At 44.3% G+C, this 19,423-nt stretch overlaps 1 protein-coding gene across 2 annotated transcripts in view; it reads left to right on the top strand.

The window, feature by feature from the left end:
• Positions 1 to 17,872, top strand: part of GP6 (glycoprotein VI platelet) — a 21,131-nt gene extending 3,259 nt beyond the window's left edge. The window contains exons 2-8 of one of the 2 annotated variants that reach the window (XM_034986359.1): positions 415 to 685; positions 821 to 1,078; positions 3,610 to 3,897; positions 10,132 to 10,185; positions 13,056 to 13,115; positions 14,426 to 14,476; positions 15,899 to 17,872. In XM_034986359.1, coding sequence (XP_034842250.1) covers positions 592 to 685; positions 821 to 1,078; positions 3,610 to 3,897; positions 10,132 to 10,185; positions 13,056 to 13,115; positions 14,426 to 14,476; positions 15,899 to 16,134 — 1,041 coding nt within the window. In that variant the 5' untranslated portion in view covers positions 415 to 591 and the 3' untranslated portion in view covers positions 16,135 to 17,872. Of the gene's footprint in view, positions 1 to 282; positions 686 to 820; positions 1,079 to 3,609; positions 3,898 to 10,131; positions 10,186 to 13,055; positions 13,116 to 14,425; positions 14,477 to 15,898 lie in introns of those variants that run through there. The other variant, XM_034986360.1, reaches the window with a different exon arrangement.
• The last annotated feature ends 1,551 nt before the right edge of the window (positions 17,873 to 19,423 follow it).

Here is a 19,423-nt window from a genome sequence, read left to right as displayed (position 1 = left end):
TGCCTTCGGCTCAGGTCATGATCCTGGAGTCCCGGGATCGAGTCCCGCATCGGGCTCCCTGCTCGGCGGGGAGTCTGCTTCTCCCTCTGACCCTCCCCCCTCTCATGCTCTCTGTCTCTCATTCTCTCTCTCTCAAATAAATAAACAAAATCTTTAAAAAAAAAAAAAGTGTGTGCATGGGGAGGGGGCAAGGAATCCCTGGCTGGCTTTTTAAAAACTGTGGTAAAATAACAAACTTAACATAAAATGTATCATTAATGACATTTAGTACACTTGCAAGGCATGCAAACATCACCCCTGTCTTGTTCCAAGACACTGTCACCACTCCAAAAAGACCCCGTACCCATGACAACCAACCCTCAATCCTCCCTCCCCAGCCCCTGGCAACCACTAATCTCCTCTCTGTGTTTCCAGGCAGACTGACCCAGTGAGCACGTTTCAGATAAATGGAATCATACAGTATGCGGCCTTTCATGGCTGGCTGCTTCTGGCACTTAAATTATGTGATTGTGTGTGTCCTTAAAAAAGAAAAAAAAAAATGAGGAGAAGAGAAAGTCACTGCCTGCAAATGTCTAAAATCACCTGCCTTGCATGCAGAAGTGTGGGCTCCGGGAGGTCCTAGCCTTTGGCGCTTTTCTTCTCTGCTCAGGGCTGTGTCTGGGGCAGGTCGTGCAAGCTCAGCATGGTGAGTCCTTCCCCGCCGCAGAGCCCCGGAGTCCCGGGTCCCTCCTCTGGGCTCAGGAGGGCGGGGGCAGTGGGGGCCCCGGGAGGAGGAGCCTTTTTGGAAGCTGCTCTCCACCAGCCTCCACTTCCCTTCTAGGCCCCCTGCCCAAGCCCTCCCTCCAGGCCCTGCCTAGCTCCCTAGCGCCCCTGAAGACGCAGGTGACCGTCCGCTGCCAGGGACCTCCGGGGGTGGACTTGTACCGCCTGGAGAAGCTGAGGTCCGTGAATTACCAGGATCAGCCCATCCTCTTCATCCCGGCCATGGAGGAACGTTTCGCCGGATGCTACCGCTGTTCCTATCAGAATGGGAGCCGCTGGTCTCCCCCCAGCGACCGGCTGGAGCTGGTTGCTACAGGTACCTGGTGGGGCTTGGGGCTGTACCCGTGGCCTGGGGGCTCCAGGAGGGCGAGGAGGGCGATGGCGATGACAGCGGACCCCGAGACCCCAGGGGCTGGGATTGGGGTGGGGAGTGAAGCGCTAGCTACGTTTAGGAGAGGTGCCCCCAAACGCAGTGATCCACGTAAGCGATAGGTCAACGCACTATCTTTCTAAAACAACAAAAACCGTAAGAATAAAAAAAATAAATAAATAAATAAAATAAAATAAAACAACAAAAACCAATGCGAAAACATTCACACTGAACAGAACACCACACTTTTAAGTAAAGACAGAATCAGACGGTGCCATTTCGAACCATACCTGAGCCGGATGCAAAAGGCAACATGCATCCCCTCTCTCCACATGCTAATGCCTTCTTTTTAAATTTTTTGATGGAATAGACTGTTCTCAGCTTGTCCTTTTATTTCCAATGCATTTTCAAATGGCTATTTTCCGAACAGATTTTGAAAATGTCATTGATGAGTTGGTTTCCCTAAAGCCAGGAGAGTAAAAGGATAATGAATTCTTTAAAAAAAATTTTTTTGGTATAAATGATATAAACTTAAAATAATTTGTGAGTTCTAATAGCCTACTTTGAAGTTTTTCAATTTTTTTCAACTATGTTAATAGTGTGGAAAAAATTCACCATACAAATACACAAAAGTGTTTTGAGCCTTTTGCCTCTCCACTAGGCACAGTTGGAGTCTGTTTTTGTTCAAAATCTTGGTTATTTTGCAGTATGAATTATTTGCATTAATTCTGGTTTAAAAATTGCATTAAAATAGTAAGCTATTTTGTTACTAATGGCATAGTTTGGGAGGTCCTTATGCATTAGGCAACTATGCTAAGTTGCTTCATTCAGTCATTCCCATTTTCTTTTCTATTCTTTTAAATTTAAATCCAATTAGCCAACATATAGTACATCATTAGTTTTTTTTTCATCTTTACAACTATGGAATTATCTTTATTTTTTTTAATTTAAAAATCTTTTTAAATTATGTTCAGTTAGCCAACATTAGTTTTTGATGTAGTGTTCCACGATTCATCAGTTGCCATTTACAGTAAAGAACACTGAGGCACCATTTCTTTCATGAGTGTTCTGTAGTTCCTAGAGTATAGATCCTTTACCTCTTTGGTTAGGTTTATTCCGAGGTATCTTATGGTTTTTGGTGTTATTGTAAATGGAATCGTTTCTCTAATTTCTCTTTCTACAGTTGCGTTGTTAGTGTATAAGAAAGCAACTGATTTCTGTGCATTGATTTTGTATCCTGCCACATTACTGAATTGTTAGATCTATAAAGAGCTTCTCAAACTCAATACCCAAAAAACAAATAATCAAGTCAAAAAATGGGCAGAAGACATGAACAGACACTTCTCTGAAGAAGACATACAAATGGCTAACAGATACATGAAAAAGTGTTCATCATCATTAGCCATCAGGGAAATTCAAATCAAAACCACATTGAGATACCACCTTACACAAGTTAGAATGGCAAAAATTGACAAGGCAAGAAACAACAAATGTTGGAGAGGTTGTGGAGAAAGAGGAACCCTCTTACACTGTTGGTGGGAATGCAAGTTGGTACAGCCACTTTGGAAAACAGTGTGAAGGTTCCTCAAAAATTTAAAAATAGAGCTACCCTATGACCCAGCAACTGCACTGCTGGGTATTTACCCCAGAGATACAGATGTAGTGAAAAGAAGGGCCATATGCACCCCAATGTTCATAGCAGCAATGTCCACAATAGCCAAACTGTGGAAGGAGCTGAGATGCCCTTCAACAGATGAATGGATAAAGAAGATGTGGTCCATATATACAATGGAATATTACTCAGCCATCAGAGTGGATGCATACCCAACTTTTACATCAACATGGATGGGACTGGAGGAGATTATGCTAAGTGAAATAAGTCAAGCAGAGAAAGTCAACTATATATGGTTTCACTTATTTGTGGAACATAAGGAATAGCATGGAGGACATTAGGAGAAGGAAGGGAAAAATGAAGGGGGGGGAATCGGAGGGGGAGACGAACCATGAGAGACTATGGACTTTGAGAAACAAACTGAGGGTTTTAGAGGGGAGGGGGGAGGGGGGATTGGTTAGCCCGGTGATGGGTATTAAGGAGGGCACGTACTGCATGGAGCACTGGGTGTTATACAAAAACAATGAATCATGGAACACCACATCAAAAACCAATGATGTATTGTATGGTGACTAACATAAAAAAAAAAAGAACACTGAGGCACAGATAGAAGGGTAGATTGATCTCCAGGATCACACAGCCCCTAAGGGACAGAACCAGGATTTGAGCCTGGGCACTGCGATATGATCCTGGTTCCTGGTTACATTCCCTGAACCCTTTTGTTGGCTGGTGGCAGGGCCAGTGGGTTCTCTAGGATGGATATACCTGGAAAGTTCCCTAGCTCTTAGGAGGTGGGGGGACCTTCTCACCCCCATGGCCACACACTGGCCACGGTCTTTAACACCAAAGCTCTCTTTCCTCCCAGGAGTTTATGCCAACAAGCCCTCGCTCTCAGCCCAGCCCAGCCCGGCTGTGTCCCCAGGAGGGAAAGTCACTCTCCAGTGTCGGAGCCAATACAGTTTCGACCAATTTGCTCTGTACAAGGAAGGGGATGCTGGGCCCCAGAAGGGATCTGAGAAGCAGAACTGGGCTGATTTCCCCATCACCGCAGTGACTGTTGCCCACGGTGGGACCTACCGATGCTACAGCTTTTCCAGCAAGTTGCCGTACCTGTGGTCGGCCCCCAGCGACCCCCTGCAGCTTGTGGTCACAGGTGAGGGTGCTGCAGACCAAGCCCTTCTTCTTCAGCTCTTGCACACTCTGGTGGAAGTTCCAGGGGAGGGGCCAACAGGTGTGAAGGAGGTGGGAGGCCAGGGGAAACCTGAGGCTTTGGAGGGTATAATATTCGTTTCTTAGTACTGCTGTCCCAAGTCACCACTAATACACTGGCTTCAAAGACCATAAATGTATCATTACCTTACATTTCTGGAGGTCAGGTACCGAATGGGTCTCCCTGGGACAAAACAACGCTGTCAGCTGGGCCGTGTTCCTTCGGGGGCCCCAGGGGAGAATCTGTCCTGTACCTTTTCCAGCTTTTAGAGATGCCTGCATCCCTTGGCTCCCGTGGTCCTTTCCTTTGTCACAAAAGCCAGCAATGTAGCATCTTCAGTCTCTCTGTCTCAGACTCTTCTGCCTCCATGCCTCCTGCCTCCACATTTAAGGACCCTGTGATGACACTGGGCCCACCTGGATAATCCAGGATACTCTCTCCACCCCGTCATCCTCTCACTTACCACGTAAGGTGCCATATTCACAGGGCCTGGGGATTAGGACTTGAGCATATTTGGGAGGCTGTTATCCTGTCTACTACAGAGCGTATACACTAGAAAAAATAATTCTTTTTTTTTTTTTTTAAAGATTTTATTTATTTATTTGAGAGAGAGAGAATGAGAGACAGAGAGCATGAGAGGGAAGAGGGCAGAGGGAGAAGCAGACCCCCTGCTGAGCAGGGAGCCCGATGCGGGACTCGATCCCGGGACTCCAGGATCATGACCTGAGCCGAAGGCAGACGCTTAATGACTGAGCCACCCAGGCGCCCAGAAAAAATAATTCTTAATACCAGTGATAATGCCTTGAGTCTCGTCTAGGTTTCAAACAAACAGCAGCAAAAAACTTATGGAAATTACTTAAAAAATGCCACTATAATAGGAAGGAAACTTTGACTCCCTTTACACCACTAAGTCTTTCTTATTTGTAATAGTCGAAGCACGAGGTATCTCTACAACAAAGCTTGCTGCTAAATCCTTTACATCAACTGATATAATTTAAAAACCATTATTGACGTTTCCTGCTCACCATTGTTTTACAGTTATGTTCCTTCACAAGTATTGAAGCAACTGAAGTATTTAAAGTGTATTTTATTTTTATTTTATTTATTTTATTTATTTATTTATTTTAAAGATTTTATTTATTTATTTGAGACAGAGAGAATGAGATACAGAGAGCATGAGAGGGAGGAGGGTCAGAGGGAGAAGCAGACTCCCCGCCGAGCAGGGAACCCGATGTGGGACTCAATCCCAGGACTCCAGGATCATGACCTGAGCCGAAGGCAGTCGCTCAACCAACTGAGCCACCCAGGCACCCCTAAAGTGTATTTTATTTTTTTAAAAAAGATTTATTTATTTACGAGAGAGAGAGAGGGAGAGAGCAGGGAAGGGCAGAGGGAAATTTTAGCAGACTCCAAGCTGAGCGTGGAGCCCTATGGGGGGCTGATCCCACCATGACTTGAGCTAAAACCAAAAGCCAGATGCTCAACCCACTGCACCACCCAGGGGCCTCAAAGTTTATTTGTTTATTTTTATTTATTTATTTTTTATTTGAGAGAGAGAGAATGAGAGACAGAGAACACGAGAGGGAAGAGGGCAGAGGGAGAAGCAGACCCCCTGCTGAGCAGGGAGCCCGATATGGGACTCGATCCCGGGACTCCAGGATCATGACCTGAACCAAAGGCAGTTGCTTAACCAACTGAGCCACCCAGGCGCCCCTATTTGTTTATTTTTTATAATCTCTACACCCTTCATGGGGCTCAAACTCATGACTCTGAGATCAAGAGTGGCATGCTCTTCCTACTGAGTAGGCAAGGTGCCCTAGCAACTGAATTGTTGAATATGCCTCAATAGGGGCACCTGGATAGCTCAGTTGGTTAGCCATTGGGCTCCTGGTTTTGGCTCAGGTCATGTTCTCAGGGTCATGAGATGGAGCCCTGCATGGGGCTCTATGCTCAGCATGGAGGCTGCTCAAGATTCTTTCCCTCATCCTCTCCCTCCCACTTTGCTCCTCCCCACCCTGCTCACACACTCTCTAAAATTAAAAAAAATCTTTAAAAAAAAATGAAATGCCCCGGGCGCCTGGGTGGCTCAGATGGTTGAGCGTCTGCCTTCAGCTCAGGTCATGATCCCAGGGTCCTGGGATCGAGTCCCGCATCGGGCTCTCTGCTTCTTGGGAGCCTGCTTCTCCCTCTGCCTTTCTCTCTCTCTCTGTCTCTCATGAATAAATAAATAAAATCTTTTAAAAAAAATGAAATGCCCCAATATACAAAAGACTAATGACTCTATCTATTAGCAAAGGGAAAATTCTTATCCTTTTGGTCTCCAGTGGATTAATATAGTGCAGGGTAAAATGAAAATGTACTAGTATTCAGACTTATTTTCATTGAAATCTAGCTAGTGAGGTCATTATTCAGTAGAAATTGCCCTCCATTCTTTGTTTTATTCAGGTATGGTTTCTAGACCTACAAGGTTACCCACTTTAAGTGTCCATGGTTTTTAGTGAGTTCACAGAGTTGTGCAAACATCACCACAACCCAGTTAGCCCATCTCCATCACCTCTGAAGGATCTCTGGTGCCTGTTTGCAGTCATTTTCCATTCAACCACTAACTACTTTCTATTTCTATAAATTTGCCTCTTTGGGGGAATTTCATATATACGGAGTCCTAGAACATGTGGTCTTTTGTGACCGGCTTCTTTCACTCAGCCTCGTGTTTTTGAGGTTTGTTCACATCGTAGCAGCTATCAATCCTTCATTCTTAAAACATGCCTCTTTCAAAAGAGGACAGCACAGGGGTGCCTGGGTGGCTCAGTTGGTTAAGCGACTGCCTTCGGCTCAGGTCGTGATCCTGGAGTCCCGGGATCGAGTCCCGCATCGGGCTCCCTGCTCAGCAGGGGGTCTGCTTCTCCCTCTGACCCTCCCCCCTTTCATGCTCTCTCTCTGTCTCATTCTTTCTCTCTCAAATAAATAAATAAAATCTTTAAAAAAAAAAAAGAGGACAGCACAGTTCATAAAGAAAATGTGCATACACATAATGGAATATTATACAGCCCTAAAAAGGAAGACATGTGCTACAGTATGGATGAACCTGGAAGACGTTACACTATGTAAAATAAATCAGTCACAAAAGGCCATATACTGTCTGATTCCACTCACGGGAGGCATTTGAAAGTTGTCAAAACCATAGAGGCAGAGAGTAGAAAGGGGATTGCCAAAGGCTGAGGGAGGGGAAAAGGGGAGTTAGTGTTTAATGGACCCAGAATTTCAGTTTTGAAGATGAAAAAATTCTGAGATTTTTTGCACAATGTGAATGCACTTAATACTATTGAACTGTACACTTAAAAAAAATAAAATGGTACATTTAATGTATTTAAAAATAACATGAAAAAAAATTTTTTTTAAGATTTTATTTATTTATTTGACAGAGAGACACAGCGAGAGAGGGAACACAAGCAGGGGGAGTGGGAGAGGGAGAAGCAGGCTTCCCATGGAGCAGGGAGCCTGATACGGGGCTCGATCCCAGGACCCTGGGATCATGACCTGAGCCGAAGGCAGATGCTTAACAACTGAGCCACCCAGGCGCCCCCCAAAAATAACATGAAAATTAAAAAAAAGACACATTTTCCTGCTATAATACTCAGAGGCATTTTTCTTATAAATCTTGGTGTCTTTGCCCAACTCATGCTTCCTACTACATCTTTGAAACCTGTCCCTAATCTGACAACTGAGCACTTCTACCGCTCTACCATCCATCACGTAGAACTCGGTTACTCCATACAGGTCTGTGTCCACCTTTGTCCCCTTTAATTTTTTAATATTAATTAATCGAGATATAATTGACACATAACATTGCATAAGTTTAAGATACAGCACATGTCGATTTGATACATTTATATATTGCAACATGATTGCCACTGTCTCACTAACTAACACCTCCAACCCATCACAAAATTGCCATTGCCTTCTTGTGGTGAGAACACTAAAGATCTGGTCTCTTAGCAACTTTCAAATCTGTAATATAGTGTGGTTGACAGTATGCTATGCATTAATCTCCAGGACTTATTTATGTACTGGTTGCAAGTTTGTATACCTTTGCCCCTTTAGAATGTTTGCAAAACTATGGCAAGAGGAATCCTTTTAGAACAGGTTGTGAAAATCAGATGATTTTGCTCAAAGCCCACAGCGCTCCCTCCTCTCTTCTCACCAAGCCCCTCTTTTACCTGTCTGATCACTGACCTGATGCTCTGCCCTCATCCACTCTGCCTCAGGTACACTGGCACCTTGCTTCCCCCCACCCTACTTTTAAATTGAAGACTAACTGACATACAATGTTGTCTTAGTTTCAGGTGTACAACATAGTGATTTGATATTTATATATATTATGGAATGGTCACCACGGATAAGTCTAGTTACCATCTGTGACGGTTATATATATATATATTTTTTTATTCTTATGTTAATCCCCATACATTACATCATTAGTTCTAGATGAAGTGTTCCATGATTCATTGTTTGTGCACAACACCCAGTGCTCCATGCAGAATGTGCCCTCCTCAATACCCACCACCAGGCTGACCCATCCTCCCACCCCCCTCCCCTCTAGAACCCTGTTTGTTTTTCAGAGTCCATCGTCTCTCATGGTTCGTCTACCCCTCCGATTTCCCCCACTTCATTTTTCCCCTCCCGCTACCTTCTTCTTCTTCTTCTTCTTTTTTTTTTTTCTTAACATATATTGCATTATTTGTTTCAGAGGAACAGATCTGAGATTCAACAGTCTTGCACAATACCATCTGTGACGGTTATATTACTGACTACATCCCATCTTGCTTTTCCTTGAATCTGCAGGCTCACTATGTCCTCAGGGACCTTGCACTTGCTGGGATGCTTTCTCCAGATCTCATGGCTCAATCCACTGCTTCCTTCAGGCCTTCTATCAAAGGTCACATTCTTGCCTCTCTGATGCTGTCTGCCGCCTTCCCTGCCGAATTTTTCTCCATAGCACCTATACCTGTTCATACATTGTACTGATTTATGGTGTTTATCACCTGTCTGCCCCCTGCATCCTGGAATGTAAGCTCCAGAAAGACAGACATTTTGGCTGTTTTCTTTTCTGCTGTATCCCCAGCACAAACAATAGTTCCTGGCACATAATAGGAACTTAATGAATAGTCACCTGTTTTAATTGTACAATGCAGTGGTTTTTAGTAAATTTAGAGTTGTGTGGTCACCACCACAATCCAGTTATAGAACATTTCCACCACCCTATCATATCCCTCATGTCCATATGCAGCCCCTCCCTCCTCCTCCCTCCAGCCCAAGGAAACCACTAATCTTCCTGCCTTTATAGATTTGTCTTTTTTTGGATCCCTGCTCATTTATTGCTTCTTTCACTGAACGTATTTCAAAAGTGCCTATGCTGGGGCTGTGCTTTGCTGGGGACTTGAAACTCTCTCTCTCTCGTATCTTTTCCTTTACACACACATATTACACATACACACGTAATACATACATATAGTAATTAGAATAAACAGTCTTAAAGGGTATCCAATACCTGCATAGCTGTCGCTGTGACATGCATTATGAATTAGAAGCACATGGTGCTGTTAGAACCTAGAAGGGGAGGCAGTTCGGGAACCCTTCTCTGAGCAGTCAATGTTTGACCTGGATCTCAGGGCAGAGTAAGAGGTAACTAGGTGGGTGAAGCAGTGGGATGGACTGCACGCGTGCGGGATTGTATGAGCAAACGTCCTGGGGTGAAAGGAGGTTGGCAGGTTGGTGCAGCTACAAAGCTAGGGTGGTGGGGGTGGAAAGGGGTTGTGTTTTGCTACATGGGCATCACCCTTTCTCCCTACATGTATCCCACGGCTTCTGCCTCTTCTGCTTTCCAGGACTTAAGAGCCGGTTTTGCTCCTAGGGACAAAGTAAGGTGCAGGTCACAGAGATCCAGAAAAAGGGACAGAACTGAAGTTCAAAAAGCAGGGAGGGCAGCTACAGAGACTGTCATTCTTAATGAGTCCCAGAATGCGCTAGATGTGCTATTTAACACCCATGACAGTCCAGTGATGTGAGCTTCTTTGTATTCATTTTCTAGGTGAGGAAACTAGGTCACAGAAATGCTTTATTATTTGTTCAGGATCCATAGCTAACAGAACACAGAACTCTCTTTTTCTGATTTCCCAGGGACCTCTGTGACCCCCGGCTGGTTATCCGCAGAACCACCATCCTCTGTGACAGGTAAATTCTGGAGGATTCATCCCAGTGTCTGGGGTATAGACCAACAGACCCCTTCTTTTCTTTCTCCCCTTTATCTAGATTTCTCAATTTAATTCACTTGTCTCTTTCATAAATTTGATTTATTTAAAAAATCACTTATTTCTGCCTGTAAAGAAGATTGGTATAATAATATTAGATAGACATTACTAAGCTGCCCTACACCCCCACTTCTATCCAGCCTTAGATGGTTTATAATGTCTAATGTGGAGAAGAATAATCTGAGTGGCTTATAAAATCATAGATTCCTGGACTCTAGTTTTGAGTCTCTGATTCCATTGTCCAGTGGTTCTCAAACATTAGGGGGCCTGAGAATCACCTGGAGGTGATCCAGGTTTCTGGACCCCACCAGTTCCTGATTCAGAAGGTCTGGGGTGGGGTCCAGTTATGTTCATTTCTTTTCTTTTCTTTTTTAAAGATTTTATTTATTTACTTAAGAGAGAGAGCGAGAGTGAGCACAAGCAGGAGGAGCGGCAGGCAGAGGGAGAAACAGACTCCCCACTGAACAGGGAGCCCAATGTGGGGCTCGATCCCAGGACCCTGAGATCATGACCTGAGCTGAAGGCAGATGCTTAACTGATTGAGCCACCCAGGAACCCCCAGTTATGTTCATTTCTAACAAGTTTCCAGGTGACACTGATGCTTCTGATCCTGGGATGTCACTTTGAGAATGACTGCACTAAATTTTGTGTGAGCCATCATATTCTCCCATCTTCAAAGTATCTTAGTTGATTCTGGTATGTTGCATACCAGCTGGTGCCTTAAGAGACTGTGCATTAGTCTGTGGCATCTCTAACATTCCCCATGTCTCAGGGTAGACCCAAATTCTGAGGAACAGAAGCATGTTGAAAAGAGCCAAGTTGGACAAGAATCTGCTGACTTGTGTGGTTGAGGGTGGTATGGAGGCTGTCATGCTAAACGAGGCACACTGCATGTGTGTATGTGCGCATATGTGTGCATGTATTTCTCATTGGAATTTTAAAACTTCTAATTCTGAGATGTGGGTTCACAAGAAGTTGCAAAGACAATAGAGAAGAATTCCCTGTACCCTTTGCCTAAATTTCTCCAATGGCTACGTCTTGCATAATTATAGTACAACATAAAACCAGGAACCTGACATTGATACAATATTTGTCTTTAGTTCTATGGCAATTTATCACATGTGTAGATCCATGTAATCACCACTCCAAGATACAGAACTCTTCCATCCCCACAAAGATATCCCTCAGACTACCCCTTTATGGTTATATCCACCCACTCCCCTCCCACCATTCCTACCCCCTGGCAAGTACTAATTTGTTATTCTATTTAATTTTGTCATTTTGACAATGTTATATATAAATGGAAAGGTTCACCTATCATGGAATGTTTTGGGATTGACTTTTCTCATTGAGCGCAATGCCCTTGAGATCCATCCAAGTTATTGTGTGTTATTAATAGTGTGTTCCTTTTTATGGCAGAGTGGTATTCCATGGTATACATGTATTTCATCATGTTTAATCTAAATTCAAACAAAAATTTATTTATTTATTTTTTGAGAGAGAGAGTGCATGCATGTGAGATGGGGAGTGGCAGAGGGAGAGAGAGAATCTTAAGCAGGCTCCATGGTCAGTGCAGAGCCCCACATAGGGCTCCATCTCAGAACCCCTGACATCATCACCTGAGCAGAAATCAAGAGTTGGATGCTTAATGGACTGAGCCATCCAGTTGCCCCTCAAACAAGAATTTATTAATGAGGCTCACAGGAAGAGAAATAACAGAGAACAAATAATATCCCAAGGTCTTATACCACAGATAGGTGAGCATAAGCTAGGCTTTGATGAGCTGGTTCCACCATACAAAGATGGTCCCCAGCCTTAATAGGAGCTACATATTTATAGGTTGAGGGGTTTTAGGAGATACTTTGGTGCCCATGTAACTGGGGAGGTCCCTGGTTAAGAAAATGGCCTCAGTAGGGAGGGGAGCCTCTTGTGTTCAGAGGCTGGTATCAACCACTGAGCTTGCACAGATCTACTGGTCCACTTCTTACTTTTTAAATTGAGATATAAGTCACATACCATGAAGTTCATCATACCCACCAGAATGGCAATAGTAATTAATAATAATAATAATGATAAAGCACAACAGGTGTTGTTGAGGATGTGGAGAAATTGGAACCCTCATACGCTGCTGGTGGGAATGAAACATGGTGTCACTGCTGCGGAAAACATTTCAGCATTTCTTCAAAAGAATTATCATATGACTCTATCATAAAATTACCATAGGACCCAGCTAGCTATTCCACTTGTTGCTATATCCTCTTCCCCCAAATTAAAAAATGTATGGTCATACAAAAATGTGTACATAAATGTTCATAGCAACATTATTGATAGTAGCCCAAAAGAGGACATAATGTAAGTCCATCACTGGATGAATGGATCCATTTCTTATTCAGCCACTGAGGGATAGAAGAAAATATGTCTTTTTTTTTTTTTTAAAGATTTTATTTATTTATTTATTGGAGAGCAAGCGAGAGAGAAACAGCATGAGAGAGGAGAGGGTCAGAGGGAGAAGCAGGCTCCCTGCTGAGCCGGGAACCCGATACGGGACTTGATCCCAGGACCCTGGGATCATGACCTGAGCCGAAGGCAGTCGCTTAACCAACTGAGCCACCCAGGCACCCCGAAGACAATATGTCTTATAGCACCTCTACATTTGTCTCTCCTCAGTGTCTATGCAGTGTGTGTCAGAGAAAGGGGTTCTGGGAAGCCCAGATATCTCAGAAGGGCTATGCAGAGTAGGGGACTCCCTGGGCAGACTGACATTATCCACTTTCTTATTACCCTCTTGCTTAGAATTCCCAGAAGCCTCCAGGAAACTGAGCATCTCACTCATCAACAAGAGCTCTACAATTGGTAGGTAACCAGGCGCTCAGAGCCCAGCAGAGAGGAGTATGAGGATAGGTTTTTCTCTCATCATCTAAGGCTTTAAGTCTGCTTCAGGAGATCACCTGATTCTCCCAAGGAAAGTCCTTGGTTTGAGGATCAAGGATAGGATAGAGGTGGGCTCTGAGTATGGGGACAGATATGCATTCTGCGTAATGTGGCCATTTCAAAGATGGCGGAGCCAAGGCTATGATGGGAGGACCATCACTCATTCCTACACACTGCTCTTCTGACTTTGCTCTGGTCCATGTGTGTAACTTTTGTCCTCTATTTTTCACTGCCTCCTCTTATCACTGCAGTCCCGTGCAACATACTTCTCTCACATGTAATTCTCTTCCCCCTCACTTTTCCTGGAAAAAGTATCCACTTCCCTCAAGACAGAAACCTTGACAGATCCCCTGAGGATAGGTCCAATATCTCCACTGGGTCCATCTGACTCGAGCTCTCTGTTAGACTCCTGATGCCAATAAGTTCTTTCTAAGACCCTAAGGAGATTCTTTATCACCCTCTGTTCAAAATCCTTCTGGGTTCCCAATCACCCTTAGGATATAGCCTGGGGTTCTCAGCTTGATGTTCAATGCTTTTAGATGCAATGCCCTTAGATCAGCCACTGTCTGATCCCTCCAGGGGAGGGACAAGATCCCTCCATTCTTGTCTTCATTCCTCATGCAAATCTCAGTCACACAGAGTCAGATGAAGCTCTCCTGGATCCCTGGCATCTCCTCCTCACTCTGCATCCAAGCCACTTGCTCTGCTTTTCCTTCCATTTCCTCCTGGCTTCAGTCCCTTAGGAGAGCCTTTTCTGACACTGGGTTGTATAGTTTCCTCTGTCCTGTGGACTATTATAGCAATTTACACAGTATATTAAAACACACACCTGTCAGATATGTATGGCTGAGCACCTGGAAAGTCTCTGGAGATACTTGTGGAATTAGACAAGAGCTACCATGTGTGGGGTGCTTATCATATACCAAGCACAGTGCCTTATGCTGTTATTATTGTTATTGGTTTAAATTTCACATTAACCTGTGATGTATTATAATTATTTTCACTGGACAGATGGAAAAACTGGCTCATAGATATTAAGTCTATTGACAGAGGCCCCACATCTAATTAGTGATGGATCTGGGGTTCAAATCTAGACAGCCTGACTCTGTAGTTCACGCTCTTCTTATGGTCATGGGATTCTGCCTCAAAAATGTGTGCATTCAGGATAGGGGCAGGAACAGGGCTAGGAGAGATGATCTTATCCCTTTATACTTTCTCTTTTTGATTCCCAGAGCCTTCTAGGTCTATCACCATCTCTCCAAAGGGGCCAGAGTCTCCAACTGGTAAGTGGTCCTCTCTGGACTTCTTCATTCCCACCCCTGTGTTTTCCCCTAAAGCTGACTGCTTTCCCTGTACAGAGGCTACACTCTATGGTCTTGGGTCCTGGTGTATAAAATACTAAGGGGAGGGTAAATATCCACACTTGGAACTCAGAATTGGGCAATAAGATCAGGTGAGAAGGTTGAGATAAATCTAAACCTGACTGTAGTTCATGCTCTTCTTATAGTCATGGCATTCTGTCTCAAAAGTGCATGCATTCACCCCAATGTTCATAGCAGCAATGTCCGCAATAGCCAAACTGTGGGAAGAGCCGAGATGCCCTTCAACAGACGAATGGATAAAGAAGATGTGGTCCATATATACAATGGAATATTACTCAGCCATCAGAAAAGATGAATACCCAACTTTTACATCAACATGGATGGGACTGGAGGAGATTATGCTAAGTGAAATAAGTCAAGCAGAGAAAGTCAATTATCATATGGTTTCACTTATTTGTGGAACATAAGGAATAGCATGGAGGACATTAGGAGAAGGAAGGGAAAAATGGGCGGGGGGAATTGGAGGGAGAGATGAACCATGAGAGACTATGGACCTGAGAAACAAACAGGGTTTTAGAAGGGAGGGGGGAGGGGGATTGGTTAGCCCGGTGATGGGTATTAAGGAGGGCATGTACTGCATGGAGCACTGGGTGTTATACGAAAACAATGGATCGTGGATCACTACATCAAAAACTAATGATGCATTGTATGGTGACTAACATAACATAATAAAATTAAAAAAAAAAAGTGCATGCATTCAGGATAGGGGCAGGAACAGGGCTAGAGGAGATGATCTTATCCCTTTATACTTTCCTATCACCACCTCTCCAAAGGGGCCAGAGTCTCCAACTGGTGAGTAAGTGGTCTTCTCTGGACCCTCTTCATTCCCACCCCTGTGTCTTCCCCTAAAGCTGACTGCTTTCCCTGTACAGCTCTATGGTCTTGGGTCTTGGTTTATAAAATGTTAAGAGGAGGGTAAATATCAGTACTTGGAACTCAGAATTGGGCAATAAGATCAGGTGGGAAGGTTGAGATTTTCTAAAGGATCAGGGAAAGATAAATTCCATCTCTTTCCACTCCTCGTAATAGTCTTTTCTGCTGCAATTAGCCAAATGGCCAGGTAGTGTCTGTGTGTGTGGAGGGGTTGTATCAGAGGCCTATGAGGGGGTTGTATGGAAGAAATGATATTTAGAGAATTGGGCTTATCTAGCCCTGACCATTGGTGAGGAGGGGAGGAACCCTCTAGGAAGGAGACTGACATTCTAGGTAGCAGAGAATAGGATCTAGGATGAGGGATATGGCTATGAGAAACCCAAGATGTACCTTGAAGTGGGTCCTAGAGATAGGCTTTCATCACCTGCTCCTGTCTCTTTGTTCCTCCAGGTCTTGCCCAGCAGCACTACACCAAGAGCAATCTGGTCCGGATATGCATTGGGGCTGTGATTCTAATACTCCTGGTGGGGCTTCTGGCAGAAGATTGGCACAGCAGAAAGAAATCCCTGCCACACCGGGTCAGACCTATCCGCAGGCCACTCCCACCCCTCCCGCAGACCCAGAAACCACACAGTCAGCAGGATGGGGGTCGACCAGATGGCCACAACCATGGGCACCACCATTAGAACTCCAAGGCTTGGTTGTATCTACGAGACATGGGACGTAAAACCATGTGTGGAGTGTATGGAATGTAGGAGGAGGATAGTGGTTATAACTGGAGGAGGAGGACCTTGGGGCCTCTCCTTGGTGTCCCATCAAGGAGCTGTTGAGCCAGTGTCTATTTGGCTTTCCATCCAAGGACTCCCTTCATTTGGGATTGGAGGTATCTAGTGGATGCCAGTATCTTTTCACTCATATCTTGCCCCTTGTGGATCTTATGGCACCCTAACTGGACCATCACACTGACCTCTTCAACCTTTCCTAATACATATTACAGATTGACTTCTGTATCCCCAAGCCTCATAGCTGACCCTGTTCTATCCTCTGCACAAAACTCTCCCATGCTTCCTGTTGGCCCCTGTGTTTTCTCTGGGTATCCATGGCTTAGCTGGTTAATTCAGACTAGTACTCATTTCCTGAGCCTCTCAGCCCAGCCTCTCTCCTAACCAGAAACATTTGGTTATATGTGTGAGTACTCAGGGTTTGCCCCACCACACCTCCCCACCCTGAGGATGCCCTTCTCCTACTCCTTGATCCCAAATGCCATTTCCTCAGACATGGGCTTTGGGTTCATCAATTTATGGCCACATCCTCCTCCTATGTTGCTGCATAGTTAATACCACACTCACAGAATCTCTAACTCACAGGTGAAATTGGCAGAGTATCTGTCCCTAAACTGATGCACACAGGCTACTCAATTTCTTTTCCCCTAAAGGGGGCAACCTCAGGGCATTTTGCACCCAAGGGATATTTGTCAGTGCCTGGAGATATTTTGGGAGGGAGGTGCTCGTATTTAGTGGGTAGAGGGTAGAGATGCTAACACTCTAAGCATGCACAGGACAGTTTCTCTCTCATCATCAAGTATCTCTCCATTTTGAGATACACTTAAGATAACAAAGAATTATCTGGCTCCAAGTGTCAATAGCACAGAAATTGAGAAACCCTCGGCTAGAAGATATTGAGATTCCTTCCTAGCTTTTAAAACATTGTGTGCCTCTATTTCTTCTTTTAACAACCCCACCCACTCCCACCTGAAGGCAGCTAGCACACCTCAGACCCTGAGAATGCAGATGCTCTAGGAGAGACCTATATCCAGCTGAACAAGAGGCCTTGAGAGAGAAACAGAAGGAAACTTATAGAAAAATCCAGGAGCCCACACCGTATGCAGGGACATCACTGAGATGATGACACACAAGCACATTAAATGGAGGTTTGAAGGGGATGTCTGGGAATGTGGCATATTTGGTGAGAATGATGAATGAATGGACCCCAGTGAAGAAATAGGGGAAAGTAGGATGATTGGAAGAAAAATTTAAAAATTAGTGCTTAATAAAAAAAAGTGATTCTTACAGTTGTTGCTTTAAGGACTTTTGGGATTCTGTCTGTCACAAGGAAATAAGGGGGACTCTATGGGGAAGAGCATACCATGAAGTACATACCATGAAGTTATGTTTTCTGTAAGTAAGGTTGGAATTATTAAAAAGCTAATCAGAGCAAGGACATGATCATATAAGGGCTTCACTGAAGCACTTAAGAATGCTACAAAATATTGTAGGATTGGTGGAGAAATACTCTACAAGGAAGACTTACTAGGCAGCTATCCACGAAGGTCAAGGAATGCCAGAACTGGGCAGTGACTGGCAAGGTGAACAGACCAGTGTGATTACAAACATTTCTGTCCCCCTTTTCTTTCTGGGTTAGGTTCTCCCCAAATAAAGGATCTTCTGTCTAAATTTGGTCAGAATCCATTAATAAAAACCTCCTTTATGAATGCTTTCATGCCTTTATTTCTCTTGATAGACTCGAGATATAGGCATTCTATCCATAACAGGGGTAAGCCACCTGTGTGTATTTCATGGAAGCCAAAGCACAACCAAGGCTACAGTAACATCTGGCCCAGCACCTAACATCACTGAGAGGGCTCAGAGGAAGTTCACCATCACCTTGATGATCCTGGACTTTACTGGGGAATGAATAAGTCCAGGGGATTCAGAAAATAAAGTCATTTGAAGAAGGTTGGTTATTGGCTGGATCTTGATTATCACTCTCAATGGTCAGTTGTGGGTCATCTTGGGTTTCTTTCAGCAGCTTCTGGATTCAAGGATCAGATTCATCTATCTTCAACCTGGACTTACAATGGGGCAAAAAGAAGGTTTCCTGTTGCTTCAAGGAGATTCATTCCAAATGCCCAAGTGCCTGCAAAAGTCTCATGCTTTAGAGCAGGGGCAGGGGCAGTCTTTACTGATTACTGTATGCTCCAAAGTAGGGTTCCATATTGATTTGGTAGGGAAAGAGAGACAATACCAGGTTAACGTTATAATGCTTTTGCATGCTTAGATGATCTCAGGCGATCCTCATATCATGCTTGGAGAGATGGAATTGATGGATACATCTGTGATGTAGTTCTAACACCTTCCTACTCCACAGCTCACTCTGGCAACTTCTACTTGGTGGATCCAGGACAAAACACACACACTTGAACCAAGTCACTCAGACCAGGCTTTAGTCCCCCTTGGCTATTTATACTAGCTGACCAACACCTTTTATTTGACCTGTGATAGTAACAGCTTCATTTGTAGGATTCATCTTTTGGTAACCATATTCATCTGTGTGATGTGGAAATGGGGAACAGGGTGAGGGGGAGCAAGAGAGAATAAAGCAAAAATATGTATAGGGAGGAGGCAAGATGGTGGAGAAGTAGGGGACCCCACTTCAACTAGTCCCCTGAATTTAGCTGGCTATCTATCAAACCATTTTGAACACCCACAAAATCAGCCTGAGATGTAAGAATATGTATCTGGATCTCTACAAGCAGAAAAGCAACTGCTTTTGGCAAGGTAGGACATATGGAATCCTGAATCTGCAGGGAGATATCAGAAGATACACAGAAGGGGAGGGAGCCACCATAAGCTGGTGCCTGGAAAGTGACATAACACCAGAGCACAAAATCGGAACCCTTAGAAATCTGCTCTAGTAAGACACCCCTCCCTGAAGGGGCTCTGGAAATGAAAAGGCAGAATTCTAGGTAGGGCATTATGGTCTCAGATTATGAGGGACCACAGAGCAAAAGGAGATTCCTGAAATGGTAGAGGGCCTGAGCATTGGAGCCAGGAAACAGGTTCTGGTCAGCGAGCCCAGGAAGGGACTCTCAGCTCGAACTGCCAGAAACCATGAACTGGGAGGGTTGATATCCACTCTTCTTGAACAGCCTGAAAAAATCTGGAACCTACGCCTGCAACTGGGCAAAAACTCACA

Source organism: Mirounga leonina, unplaced genomic scaffold (assembly GCF_011800145.1).
Source record: "Mirounga leonina isolate KUSES-001 unplaced genomic scaffold, KU_Mleo_1.0 Mir_376, whole genome shotgun sequence".
NCBI classification, from domain to species: Eukaryota; Metazoa; Chordata; class Mammalia; order Carnivora; family Phocidae; genus Mirounga; species Mirounga leonina.
The sequence above is the reverse complement of the archived record's forward strand: the minus strand, read 5'-3'. Positions and strand labels throughout refer to the sequence as shown.